Source organism: Hyla sarda, assembly GCF_029499605.1.
Source record: "Hyla sarda isolate aHylSar1 chromosome 1 unlocalized genomic scaffold, aHylSar1.hap1 SUPER_1_unloc_2, whole genome shotgun sequence".
NCBI lineage: Eukaryota > Metazoa > Chordata > Amphibia > Anura > Hylidae > Hyla > Hyla sarda.
The window spans coordinates 505,232-520,349 of NW_026607581.1; the positions used below are offsets into that span (position 1 = coordinate 505,232).

Genomic DNA, 15,118 nt, shown 5'->3' on the forward strand with positions numbered 1-15,118 from the left:
TGTTGATACCGGCTCTTCCCGTCACACCTGTGGCAGTGGGTACCAGGGTAATAATTGGAGGTTAGCGCTAGCTGTTTTTGGGGCTAACCGCTAAGCTCCAGCTTAGTAATGGATTCCGTCAAAGAGACAGATTCAACTACTATGCCTGAAAATTCAATTTAAGAAAAACAGGAAATATTGGAAAAATGATTTTACTTAAAAAAACACTCCCACACCGCCCTCGTTAGCCATTTTATTAAAAGAAAAAAAATCAAGTTCATCGCTGTAATCCACAAATCCACAGCAATCCTCTACATACACGCATCTGAAGCAAGAAGAAAAAAAAAACACAAAAAATTTGTTAGTACATTTTTGGCGCTCTCCACTGGGAGTCGTAGTTTAGCAACAGCTGGAGTCTCCCTGTCTGGGTAGACACTGCCAGAAGGGTCTGTTCACATTATACAAAATGGACAATGTGAACAGAGCCTCGGACTTACTACTCTGCCTCCCGTCTGTCATAAAGACGTCATCACTAGGGGGCGGAGCTACACTAACCCGACGGGGACAGGGAGTGAGGAAGGTAATTGGACCTCATCTATATACAGTTTTCTATAGATAGCTGTATATTCTGTATACCGCCCAAAGGGCCTATAGGAGCAGGGAGTCCTATCAGTCTGGTGACAGTATTCCCGGCTCCTGTATAATATACACGTGTACACTATGCCCCCTTTATACTATACCGCGGGGGGGGGGGTGAGTAGTGACGCTATACATCACTCATCACCTCCTTACACTCCATGGAGCGGGTGCTCAGCATCCGACCCACAGAGTGGTACCTGAAGACAGTAAAAAAGCTGCCACAGGGTACAAAATTGGCTGTTTCCACTCACCGGAAAAAACGCCTGAAAAAACTGGCAAAACTGGCGGTTTTTCTGCTATTTTTTAAGGTGTAAAAAATAAAAAAAAAGTGTAAACTTCTCCTTAGTCATACAACGTTTACACTGAATTTCACCAGTTTAATAAGGAAAATGACCCGGGGGAGATGGAAAACACCTGCACCAGGTCATTTAACCCTTCACATTCTTAGAAATACTGTAGTATACATAATAGAAGAGAAATACATATATAACATACGACTAAAGTGCAGGAAGAAATGAGTGGTGTAATAAGGATCCGCTCTTATATTCAGCCCATTCAGGACCCGTGTACAAGAGTCATGATCCACAATATCTCCGGGGATAATACTTTTTGGGTAAAGTCTGACTCGTTCTATTCCCTGTACTTGTAGTGCGGTTGTATTGTCTGAATGATATTGTGCACAGTGAGCGGACACTGCCGAGACATTTCCAGTGTAAAGTATGGAGTGTGGGAGAAATGTTTCCTAATTCTAACTATGAGAGGGGTAGTGGTACAACCGCCATATTGGAATTGACAGTCAGTACATGAAATAAGGGAAATAACCCGTAGTGTATCACATCACCGGATTGTCAGATGTTATTATATATTATGTAAATGAGTCCGTATGTCTTAGCCATGTGGGGACACGTTCGGGAGAAATAGAGAAAAGACTGGGTGACAATAGGTGACCCAATGTGGGTGCACGTCTGGCCTCACATTTCTATCTACCAGTTAGGATATTATTATAGATTATGTGCCGGCGCCTCCTAAACGTGGCGTATTTACCCGTCTTGGCGACTGCAGATAGACTATATTCAGCTCTCCTTGTGAGGAGGGTATGAATACTTTTTGGTGTGTGTGGATCTCTTTTCAGGTTGGCATAAGGCATATTCGGGGAGAAATGGCGATGTAAAGATGGCAGCAGGGCAGATTGTGAAGGATATGGTAGGTAGTTCCAGAAGTTATTGATAGTGATGGAGGTCGCAAGGACAAAGACACAAAGAGTCCTGAATCCATCCTCCTGGTCGTGTAGTATATAATGCTCGGCCTAGAAGTAAATGACCTGTGGTAAAATCAGAGGCATTAATCCCACTTCTATTGTTATCTGATATACAAACTAATAGAAATGCAGCTCTAAAGAATAGGGCCGCCCGAAATTATTAGCTGTATAACCATGGCCGTGAAGAAGTAGGGGACCTGGGTTGTTTTAAAGGGGAACTCCACTGCCCCAGCGTTGGGAACATATAGTTCGTGATGCGGGGGTCGTGATGTCATGGCCACGCCCCTCTTTACGTCACACCATGCCCTCTCAATGCAAATCTATGGGAGGGGGTGTGCCATGACATCACAAGGGGCATGATCATGACATCATGAGGGGCATGGCCGTTACATCATGACCCTCGCAGCCCACACCCAGCATTGGGAAATAAATGTTCTGGACGCTGGGGCAGTGGAGTACCCCTTTAATCTGTTCTACATCCATACAGACAGACAGCCTCCGGTATCAAGCAAGATGTAAGCGGTGATTGGTGGTCCTGGCTTTTGGACCTTCTCCCTGATTGGTTGAGGAATATCTTCTCCTGGTTGAAGGGACTCATAGCTATAGTGATGGGACTGAATGTATTTATACTCGTAGGTTACTGTACTATAATAAATCTGCTGCTGGGGGCTCGGCAGAGATACTAAATCAACAAGCGATCGATTAAATAAGCCGAACATCGGAAACAATGAACATTACTATGAATGTACGGCACCAGGAGATGAGGAGATCCCGAATTCAAATCCTTCTATCAAAAACTGATTTGTTACATAGTTAGTATGGTTGAAAAAAGACAGACGTCCATCAAGTTCAACCAAGGAATGGAAGGGGATGGTGGGATGAAGGGGAAGGGATGGGGTTTTATATTTCTGCATGTATAAGCATTATTGTCATTTTGTTCTACGAATGTATCTAACCCTATATTAAAGCTTTCAACTGTTCCTGCTGTGACCAGTTCCTGAGGTAGACTGTTCCATAAGTTCCTATGGTAAAGAAGGCGTGTCGCTCCTTTAGACCAAACCTTTCTTCTCCAGACGGAGGGAGTGCCCCCTTGTACTCTGAGGGGTTTAACCTGGAACAATTTTTCTCCATACTTTTTTGTATGGGCCATTTATATACTTATATACATTGATCATATCCCCCCTTAACCCCTTAAGGACCGGGGGGGTTCCGTTTTTGCATTTTCGTTTTTTGCTCCTTGCCTTTAAAAATCATAACTCTTTCAATTTTGCACCAAAAAATCCATATGATGGCTTATTTTTTGTGCCACCAATTCTACTTTGTAATGACGTCAGTCATTGTGCCCAAAAATCGACGGTGAAACGGAAAAAAAAATCATTGTGCGACAAAATTGAAAAAAAAACCGCAGTTTTGTAACTTTTGGGGGCTTCCGTCTCTACGTAGTAAATTTTTCGGTAAAAATGACACCTTATCTTTATTCTGTAGGTCCATACGATTATAATGATCCCCTACTTATATAGGTTTGATTTTGTCGGACTTCTGGAAAAAATCATAACTACATGCAGGAAAATTAATACGTTTAAAATTGTCATTTCTGACCCCTATAACTTTTTTATTTTTCCGTGTATGGGGGGGTATGAGGGCTCATTTTTTGCACCGTCATCTGAAGTTTTTAATGGTATAACTTTTTGCATTGATAGGACTTATTGATCATTTTTTCATGATATAAAAAGTGACCAAAAATGCACTATTTTGGACTTTGGATTTTTTTTGCGCGCACGCCATTGACCGTGCGATTTAATTAACTATATATTTTTATAATTCAGACATTTCCGCACGCAGCGATACCATATATGTTTATTTTTATTTACACTGTGCTTTTTTTTATGGGAAAAGGGGAGTGATTCAAACTTTTAATAGGGAAGGGGTTAAATGATATTTATTCACTTTTTTTTCACTTTTTTTTTTGCAGTGTTATAGATCCCATAGGAACCTATAACACTGCACACAATGATCTCTTACACTGATCATTGTTATCCCATAGGGACCTATAACACTGCACACACTGATCTTTTACATTGATCACTGGTTTCTCATAGGAAACCACTGATCGATGATTCTGCCGCTTGACTGCTCATGACTGGATCTCAGGCACTGAGCAGTCATTCGGCGATCGGACAGCGAGGAGGCAGGAAGGGGCCCTCCCGCTGTCCTGTCAGCTGTTCGGGATGCTGCGATTTCACCGCGGCTATCCCGAACAGCCCACTGAGCTTACCGGCATGGTTTCAGTTTCACTTTAGACGCGGCGTTCAACTTTGAACGCCGCGTCTAAAGGGTTAATAGCATGCGGCACCGCGATCAATGCCGCGTGCTATTAGCCGTGGCCCCGCGTTATAGATCGGGAGCGGACACATGACGTTCCAGTACGTCATGTGTCCTTAAGGGGTTAAATGTCTCTTCTCAATACTGAACAAATGTAATTATTTTAACCTTTCCTCATAGCTTAGATGTTCCATGCCCCATATTAGTTTAGTCGCGCGTCTCTGCACCCTTTCCAGCCCCACAATGTCCCTTATATGGACTGGTGCCCAAAACGGAACAGCATATTCCAGGTGAGGCCGTACCAATGATTTATAAAGGGGGAGTATTATGTCCCTGTTCCTTGAGTCCATGCCTCTTTTTATACATGACAATATCCTGCTGGCTTTGGAAGCAGCAGCCTGACATTGTGCTATTCTGTAGTCTGTGATCTACAAGTCACCCAGATCCTTCTCTACCAGTGACTCTGCCAGTTTAATCCCCCCTAAGACATACGATGCTGCAGGTTATTAGTATACACAGCCCCCCTCTATATACACAGCCCCCCCTCTATATGCACAGCCCCCCTCTATATGCACAGCCCCCCCTCTATATACACAGCCCCCCTCTATATACACAGCCCCCCTCTATATACACAGCCCCCCCTCTATATACACAGCCCCCCTCTATATACACAGCCCCCCTCTATATACACAGCCCCCCTAAGACATACGATGCTGCAGGTTATTAGTACCCAGATGCATAACTTTACATTTATCCACATTGAACCTCATTTGCCAAGTGGATGCCCAGACACTTAGTCTATCCAAGTCATCTTGTAACTTATGCACATCCTCTATAGACTGTACCATGCTACAAAGCTTCGTGTCATCTGCAAAGATAGAAACAGAGCTGTTATTACCATCCTCTATATATACACAGCCCCCCCCCTCTATATACACTGCCCCCCTCTATATACACATCCTCTATAGACTGTACCGTGCTACAAAGCTTGGTGTCATCTGCAAAGATAGAAACAGAGCTCTTAATGCAGGAGTCTCAAACTCCCGGCCCGCAGAACCAGGAATTTGGGATTTGTATTGCCCAACGCCCGGGACATGCAGTTCCGGGCACCAGGCAGGTGGTTTCTTCAGGCATTTATCCCTGCTTCGGGCAAGCAGCGCTAAATGCTGAAGGCTTCACTTACCCCGCCCTCCTCCGCGTCTCCGGTTGTATCTGATGAGGGACGTTGCGTACGCGACGTCCCTCTGCAAACCTGCACAGAAGGATGTCAGTGACGTCACTCGTCAGGCCACCGCCAGAGAGAAGCGCAGCGCAGGACAGGTAAGTGTGTCTGTGTGTGTGTGCATGTTTGGGTGTCTGTCTGTGTGTGTGTGAGAGAGTCGGGGGGGGGGGAGACAATGTTACCTAATGTGGGGAACCTACTTTTACCTGTTGTGGGGAACCTGTTGCTTCCAAATGTGGGGAAACTGCTACTACCTACCTAATGTGGGGAACCTGTTGCCTACCTAATGTGGGGAACCCCCAGAAGTAGCACCGTCAGCTCATGCTATTAGCACACGGGGGTAGGGGGAATGGGGGGGTTGCTGGTGGATGATGCGGGTGCTACTGCTGGTGGGGGATGTTGCTGGTGGATGATGAGGGGCGCATGATGGGGTCATTATATGTGAGGGGCGCATAATGGGGGCATTATATGTACGGGACACATGCGGCCCAGCCTCACCCAGCTCCCTCCAGTGGCCCCCAGATAATTAGAGTTTGAGACCTTGGGGTCACCACTAATAACCGGGGACCAGAGTATGAATCATTGACCACCACTTTCTGGGTAAAATCCTTACACCAGTTTTCAATCCAGTTACAAACTACAGTTCCGAAACCAAAAGACCTTAACTTACCTATCAGACGTCTATGAGACGATTAGCAAAATCCAAAAATACTATATCCACAGCCATTCCTCTGTCAAGGCTTCTACTCACATCTTCATAAAAGCAAATTAGGTTGGTTTGACTTCTCTCTGTTACATTCAGTGCTCCGGACAGACAAGCTGACCATGAGCGCTTTTCTTCTCTGTCCTCCTCACCCGGTGGGGCCGTTATTCGCATCGTGGGACGCGCCTGCATGCGAATCCCAGCTCGTCACTCACCTCCGCTCTCTGCTGTCCCTTCTGTGCTCTCACAGCTCCGGCGCGCATGCCCTAGCCTCCTAGGGCGCGCACGCGCCGGTGCTCTAGAATTTAAAGGGCCAGTGCGCCCTTAATTAGGAGTGACACCTGCACCTTTGTTATAAGTGTCTGCACCACCCCCAACTCACTGCCGGATCTTTGTTTGCCATTGTGCTTTAGAGAAAGCATTCTGTCTTTGACATACGTTGTTCCTGACCTTTTGTTCCGTGACCTGACCTTGCTCCAGTGCCACCTGCCTATTGACCTCTTGCCACGTTCCTGACCACTCACCTGTGCTGCCAGCCCTGACCTTCTGCTATCCTAACCACGAGTTGCAGTATGCCTCCTGTACCACATTACATCTCAGCAACCTGTGTAGACGAGTTGTGCCAGGGGTAGCGAGCTGGGTGCCGCCTGCCGCAGCAAGTCCATCCTGCATTGTGGCGGGCTCTGGTGAAAACCAGCAGCACCTTAGACTCTGCTCCGTGGCACAGCCCACATCATCTTCCATACAGGCCCTGCGGATCCACTACTGCCGTGTTTGACTATCCTTAGTAAACCCCTGCTGGCTATCACTTATAATACTATTATCCCCTAAGTATTCCTGTATGCACTAAGAGAAGGACATTGTCTTCACTAACTTAGGGAATAGTGGTTTTCCTTCTCACCGGTTCGGTTTGTTAGAAGTTATACTGTGGGAATTTGCCAAAAGTGAGACCATTAAAAGGGACACTCTGCTGCTAGACATCTTATCACCTATCCAAAGGATAGGAGATAAGATGTCTGATCACGTGGGTCCCGCTGCTGGGGCTCTCTGCGATCTCCCGCAGCACCGGGTGTTCTAAACAAACACCGGGTTCCTGCAGCAGTGGTCATGATGTCACACCACGCCCCTCCATTCATATCTATGGGAGGGGGCATGTCTGCTGACACGCCCCCTCCCATAGACATGAATGGAAGTGGCGTGGCGTGACATCACAAGGGGCATTGCTGTAATGTCATGATCACGAACAAAATGTTCAGAACGCTGGAGCACCGGAGTACCCCTTTAATGGGGGAACTGGGAGGAGCATGACCTATGGATGGAAATGTGAGAGAATATGTGTTATTCAGCCATGTTGTTCCAGATGCCATGAGCTTTAAATGACCAAATGACGTCTTACAAGTCCTTTCCTTGAACGGAGAGCGCACAGCTGGCTTCAGCCCCTCAGAGAGCTGGGAACCAACCATAGAGTCACCTGGTTAATTCTTCTCCGCACTTCGGCTGAATACAACTTATTCTTCCCTCTATAACCTAAGGAAGGACCCTGTGTAGAGTAGGAGACCCCACTAATCTAACACCTATAGGATCAGAATGTCCTAGAAGCCAGAAGATAGAAGTGATTTTATATGTCTAATCTGCTCATGTCCTGTTACCTTGTAGCCATATATGAGACTCTTTACCTCCCATGTAAAATTATAGAGATGACATCGCTGGATCGGTGACTACGTTATAAAAGAACCTTTTTTGTTTTCCCAATGTCTCTTTTATTGTTAACAAAAGATTAAAAAAAGTTACAAATCATTGCTTTTTTTTTAGTAAAAATTTATTTTTATCACATCATATATAACAATAATTACATTCTATGTTAATACCCCATAACATCCCAACCCCCCCCCACATAAAGAGAGACCGAAGAGAGACCAAAGAGAAGGAAAAAAATTATTTTAATAAACTTTTAATGCTGTTTTAATCTGTCCATTTCTCCCATGTCACCACCAGTCTTTTCCCTTCCCTAGCGGATCCTTTGTTTGCCAGTAACTCATATCTCTCTATTTATTAGATTTATCCAAGTCCTTATATCTGGGACCACCTCTGAAAGACACAATCTTACAATTAATAATCTAGCATAAAAGAGGAATTTCAAGCAAAGTTCTGAATTCTTATTTATTTCCGTATTATCTCCCAAAATAACTACCTCAAATGTAAATGCTATATCTATCCCCAATCTCTTTTTAAGTTCTTGATATATTATTTCCCTATATTTCTGAATTTTTCTGCACGCCCAAATAATATGGGTGTAATCCGCCTCATTTAGCTGGCATCTTGGTCATTCTGCGTCAAGCCTATATCCAAATCTCCCCAAATCATCCGGAGCCAGGGGAGTTTTCCACAAAATGTTCCACTGGATAAATCTGTGATCCCTATTATTTGAAACCCTATTAACATTCTTAAACACACGACCCCAAAAATCTTCATTTTTACACTGAAATTTTTCATCCACCTCCCTTCTACTCTATGTAAATTCTCTTTATTTCCACCAATAATTTTTGGTATATTTGGGTCATATCTTTTTTTTATTATAGAACCCATTCCCCAAAAATTCAATAATATTATGTGAATCAACCTGAAATAGTGTTTTATCTACAGTGCATTTATACATGTGATATATTTGATAATATCTGAATCTATAGGATTCACCGATATTACATCTTACTTTCAAAGGGGTATTCCAGGCAAAACCTTTTTTATATATATATATATCAACTGGCTCTGGAAAGATTTGTAAATTACTTCTATTAAAAAATCTTACTGCTATTAAAAAATCTTAATCCTTCCAATAGTTATTAGCTTCTGAAGTTTTCTGTCTAACTGCTCAATGATGATGACACGTCCCGGGAGCTGTGCATGATGGGAGAATATCCTCAAAGGAACTGCACAGCTCCCGGGACGTGAGTCATCAGAGAGCAGTTAGACAGAAAACAACAACTCAACTTCAGAAGCTAATAACTATTGGAAGGATTAAGATTTTTTAATAGAAGTAATTTACAAATCTGTTTAACTTTCCGGAGCCAGTTGATATATAAAAAAAAGTTTTGGCCTGGAATACCCTTTTAATTTTTCAAAAGTGCAAGTTTTCCCTTTCACAAAAATGTGTTCAATTAATCTTACCCCGACCTTAATCCAAGAACTAGTATCTTGAAATTCATTAAATTCCTTCAACCTAGGGTTAAACCACACCGGTGTAAAACTAAGATTATTTTTTATATGACAAATTCTTTTAAGATTAACCCAAATTTTCCTAAATAATTTGCATTGCGTGATAGTAACAAATCATCGTTACACCACAATAATATTCATATTGCCGCAATAATACAGAAATTACAAACTCTAAATAATAAACTCTTTAGAACTTTAGAAAAAAAATAAAGAACGATAGAAATAGATAGGAAAAGAAATAGATAAACCTGACGTCTAGCATAAAACATAATTACTTAATGAAAAGGTTCTAAAAGTAATCTAAGGAAAACAAGTCTCCAAGGAATTTCTTAAGAACTTTTGCCATGAAAAAGGTTTCTCAAATTTTGAACTGGGAACTTTTTTTGCACCGATGGTTGGAGGGGGTAGAAGATCTCTAGTATATCGGAATAAGCGTCTAGTCACCAATAGTAGGTGTGTGATTCAGCAAGTCGACATAGGACAGAAATCCGAAGAAGTAACCGCAAGAAGAACCATTTCCAGAGTAAAATTTCTCTTTTTGTTGTAACCAAGAAAATACCGTATATACAGGAGTATAAGCCGAAGCCCCTAATTTTACCACAAAAACCTGGGGAAAATCTATTAATTCGAGTATAAGCCTATCATTACCCACTGCAACAAACACCCATCCCCCTTCCTGTCATCATCCATCCCCCTCTCTTATCGTCTAATCACCTCCCCAGTTGTAGCTCTCGGCGGCGGCAGGTCTTTTCCTGTTGTCTGGCAGCCGGGAAAGGGAGAGGTCCGTGACATCAGGGGAATCCCTGCGTGGCGGCGACCCTACCCCAACATCACTAGTCAGGGGCCGGATGGAGGGACAAGATCAGCTCACTTTTCCCACCGGTATGCGGACGGTCCCTGTGCAGACAGTCCCTACCATGGATGAGTCCAGGGCCAGCCCAAAGCGGAGAAGGGGGGCCTCCGGGTGAAGATGGCCGACCCAGACCACCACCATCTGTATGCCTGGACTGATGTCAGTGCAAATTTTTTTTTTCACTCGAGTTTAAGCCGAGGGGGGAATTTTCACCATGAAAAAATTTGCTTATACACAAGTATATACGGTAATTGAAATATCTTCCCGCCAGAGAGATAACATTTTCAAGCAAGACCCCTGTATATGTAAAAGAGTCCACAACTCAATCCCACACCTCCAACATTGAGAAGATTCTGGAATACCATGTGACAAAAGGAGAGGAGGAGTCCGATACCCCCGACAATATAACTTATATGAACTCTCCTGTATACGAATACAGGGGGAGGAGCCATGTGAGCGCTAGAGATAAATCCGCACTGTTCTTCAGCGAGTTGGATATTCAGCTCCTCTTCTCATATAAGATGCATTTTGATTACTATTAGGAGCAGAAGAAATCAGATAAGAATAAAGCTTAGATATTATTATTTAGGAAATAAATACAATCTCTCTAACCAATTTCAGGGACGTATGTTAGTTTAACGCTTAAAACATTGGAGAGTAAAGATAAATTTACTTATAAACCCAAGAAAGCCTGAGATTCCTCTATGGCCAAAGTCTTAGTAGAAGAATATAAATCTCGTAACGTAAAAGAATGTAAACGTTCCCACAAAGGGGAAGAGGGAAAATGTGTTTAGTAATAACCATAGGGAGTAAAGAAAGTGGGGTTAGGGGAGAAGGGAAATCAGAATCAGTCGTAGAGCAGTCTCGTAATACCGACAAAGTTATATATAAAAGAGGAAAGAACTAGAGAGGCCAAGGAGGAGTGCGGGGGCCACAAAATGGGCCCTATAGAAGGAGGGACTGAGGAGAATTCCATATCCACATGAGGAGGAATATAAAGGGGAGGATGAAAAAAAGAAGAGCGAACGAGCTCTAATAATCCAGACGAAGGAAAAGCTTTATAATAAGTGTGTAAATCCGGAAACACAAAACCGCCGTCTAATGTCTTCAGGGTGAGCGTCTATACGGGACACGTGGTCTCTTCTGAATCATAACAAAATTACTAAATAACCATCGGATAGAAGAAAAATAACAATTCCGAACTATGATAGGGACGGACTGTAAAAATATAAAATATTATTGGTAAATATAAGATTTAAGAACCTTTTCCCTTCCAATCCACGACATATATGGGAATTTACGAGCGTGTAACTGGGTCTTCAATCCGTGTAATAATGGCGCAAAGTGTGAAGTAAAGAGATCTTGTACCAGATGTGATCAGATCTCTAGGGATTTTATACCCCGGGGAGGACAAAGAAAAGGAAAATAATTACACCGATGTTTACTGAACCCGGGGGACGCTGACATATTGACGACTTCTCATATAGAAAAATGGATTTTATGATTTGAGACCGAAAATAGACGTCAAGACGGGAAACGCTGGTCTAGGGTTTGTGATGAATAAAAGTATCTGCAGCGTCTTATGTTCAGAAGAGACGATCTTCAAGGGAGACGCGCGGATCCTGTCTGATGCCTTGAATTAAAGTCTCTATAATCATAATGAGAAGGGGGCGGGGACAACACTGACGCGTTACATTCCCTATATACAACGTCAGGGACAATATTACATTTATTATAAGTCCAGTGTGCGGAGATGGATATAAGAATAATAAATAATATAAGAAAGAAAACTTTTATTAAAGGGGTACTCCGGTGGAAAACTTTTTTTTTTTTCAAATCAACTAGTGCCGGAAAGTTAAACAGATTTGCAAATTACTTAAAATAAAAAATCGTAATCCTTTCAGTAGTTATTAGCTGCTGAATACTAAAGAGAAAATTATTTTCTTTTTGGAACACAGAGCTCTCTGCTGACATCACTAGCAGTGCTCTCTGCTGACATCTCTGTCCATTTTAGGAACTGTCCAGAGCAGCATATGTTTGCTATGGTGATTTTTTCCTACTCTGGACAGTTCATAAAAGGCACAGAGGTGTCAGCAGTGAGCACTGTGGTTGTGATGTCAGCAGAGAGCTCTGTGTTCCAAAAAGAAAATAATTTCCTCTGTAGTATTCAGCAGCTAATAAGTACTGGAAGGATTACAATTTTTATATCAAAATAATTTACAAATCTGTTTAACTTTATAGCACCAGTTAATTTAAAAAAAAAGTTTTCCACCGGAGTACCCCTTTAATAATTGGTAACAAGTTTGGAGATGCAGTATATGATATATGTATAAATGTCAGATATCCTATGTACATGGTTAATATATAGATGTGTTATCTGCATCATTTATTGCTCTGAATTGGCTTCTCCCCTGTGTGAGTTCTTTGATGTACAACAAGGTCTGATTTCCGAGTAAAACATTTACCACATTCTAAACATGAAAATGGCTTCTCCCCTGTGTGAGTTCTTTGATGTCTAAGAAGACTTGATTTGTCAAGAAAACACTTTCTACATTCTGAACATGAATATGGTTTCTCCCCTGTGTGAGTTCTTTGATGTGTAACAAGATTTGATTTGCAAGTAAAACATTTTCCACATTCTGAACATGAAAATGGCTTCTCCCCTGTGAGTTCTTTTATGTTGAACAAGATGTGATTTCTTACTAAAACATTTCCCGCATTCTGAGCATGAAAATAGCTTCTCTCCTGTGTGAGTTCTTTGATGTACAACAAGGTCTGATTTTCGAGTAAAACATTTCCCACATTGTAAACATGAAAATGGCTTCTCCCATGTGTGAGTTCTTTGATGTTGAACAAGATGTGATTTCTTAGTAAAACATTTCCCACATTCTGAACATGAAAATGGCTTTGCCCCTGTGTGAGTTTTTTTATGTACAACAAGACCTGATTTATTAGTAAAACATTTCTCACATTCTGAACATGAAAATAGCTTCTCCATCCTGTGAGTTCTTTCATGTTTAAAAAGATTTGTTTTCCCAGGAAAACATTTCCCACATTCTGAACATGAAAATGGTTTCTCCGCTGTGTGAGTTCTTTGATGTCGATTAACATCTGATTTCGAAGCAAAACATTTCCGACATTCTGAACATGAAAATGGCTTCTCCCCTGTGTGAATTCTTTGATGTTGAACAAGACTTGATTTGTCAGTAAAACATTTTCCACATTCTGAACATGAAAATGGCTTCTCCCCTGTGTGAGTTCTTGTATGTTGAACAAGATGTGATTTCTTAGTAAAACATTTCCCGCATTCTGAGCATGAAAGCAGCTTCTCCCCTGTGTGAGTTCTTGTATGTTGAACAAGACTTGATTTCCGAGTAAAACATTTCCCACATTGAAAACATGAAAATGGCTTCTCCCCTGTGTGAGTTCTTTGATGTCTAAGAAGACTTGATTTATCAGTAAAACACTTTCTACATTCTAAACATGAAAATGGCTTCTCTCCTGTGTGAGTTCTCTGATGTACTACAAGATTTGATTTCTTAGTAAAACATTTCCCACATTCTGAGCATGAATATGGTTTCTTTCCTGTATGAGCTCGTTGTTGTCCAACACCCCTTCTATGACTTTCTTTATGCTGAACATCCTGTGATGACTGAGAAGACAGGACCTGTATATAAGGATGAGATGACAGATCTTGGCTGTGAAGGGCTGAGGGTGTATCTGGGATAATGGAATGTTCTTCATATGTATCTTGTGTGATATCATCATCTGCTTTATAATCTGAAGATATAAGATTCTCCTCTGATCTCCTGGTACAAGAATCTGCAGAGAATAAAACAGATTTTAGTATCAGTATTAACCCCTTAAAAACCCAGGAAATTTAAGCTTTTGTGTTTTCATTCTTTCCTCCGCTCCTCATAGCCATAACTCTTATTTTTCCATTTACACTGCATTTTAGAGCTTGTTTTTTGTGGGACGGATCTTACATTGTATTAACTGTGCATTAAAATATAAGTCCGGTCCATACGATCACAGGAATATCCGACCATAGACAGGCTGTATCAATAGCAGAGTCCCGGCAGTGACAGAGTCCTAGCAATCATGTTATGTGCCGGAAAATAGACTTGTTCTCCTCATAGATCAGGTTGGTACGATCGGTATGTATAACAAAGTGTTATCTTTTACTCCGTTTTTCTTATTTAAACTTATTTTACTAAAAAGTGAGTAAAGAGCCGTACAGTGTAAGTACAGACCATGGAAGTCTATGACAAAATCCCATTCAGCACAGCATGATGTGTACAGAGTGAGGACAGCTGCATAACACAGTCACTGACTACAGACACAATACAACCTAAACCGGGAACCTTAAAGGGGTACTCCGCCCACAGACATCTTATCCACTATCCGAAGGATAAAATGTCTGATCGTGGGGGAAGAAAGGAAGGAGAAAGACAGAGGAGGAAAGAGTTAAAAGGAGGAGCCAAGAGTGAGGAGGACAGAAAAGAGGTGAAAGCCGAGGGAGAGTAAGGATGGAGGACCACACCGCCCCCCCCATACCTTATGGAACTTATCAGGACACTTTCTTATTCAAGGTGTTTTCTGGAGAAATATCGCCACGAGGCAAAACTTTACCTATATTCACAATTTAGTTGTTTTCTGTAGATTTGAAGTCTTTAGAATAGTTCACACGTTTCCATGGTTACATGTTTTTTCTGCAATTTGCGCAACTATGGGAATAGCATAATTTTTAAAGCAAATTTGGAAAATCATGGAAAATATGTAATGTATGAACACAGGGGAGGTGTATAACTACTATATATCCTTATCCCATAGAGATAGCAGCAGTATACAGATAGAGCTGGAGGGGAGATGTATAGCTACTATATATCCAGATCCCATACAGATAGCAGCAGCAGTATACAGATAGAG

The 15,118-nt window shown here is 42.0% G+C and overlaps 1 protein-coding gene across 1 annotated transcript in view; it reads right to left on the minus strand.

The window, feature by feature from the left end:
- LOC130298079 (oocyte zinc finger protein XlCOF7.1-like) overlaps positions 1-15,118 on the minus strand; it is a 73,204-nt gene that overhangs the window by 45,470 nt on the left and 12,616 nt on the right. Inside the window, 2 exon segments of the mRNA XM_056550973.1 lie at positions 12,581-12,854; positions 12,856-14,011. Coding sequence (XP_056406948.1) covers positions 12,581-12,854; positions 12,856-14,011 — 1,430 coding nt within the window.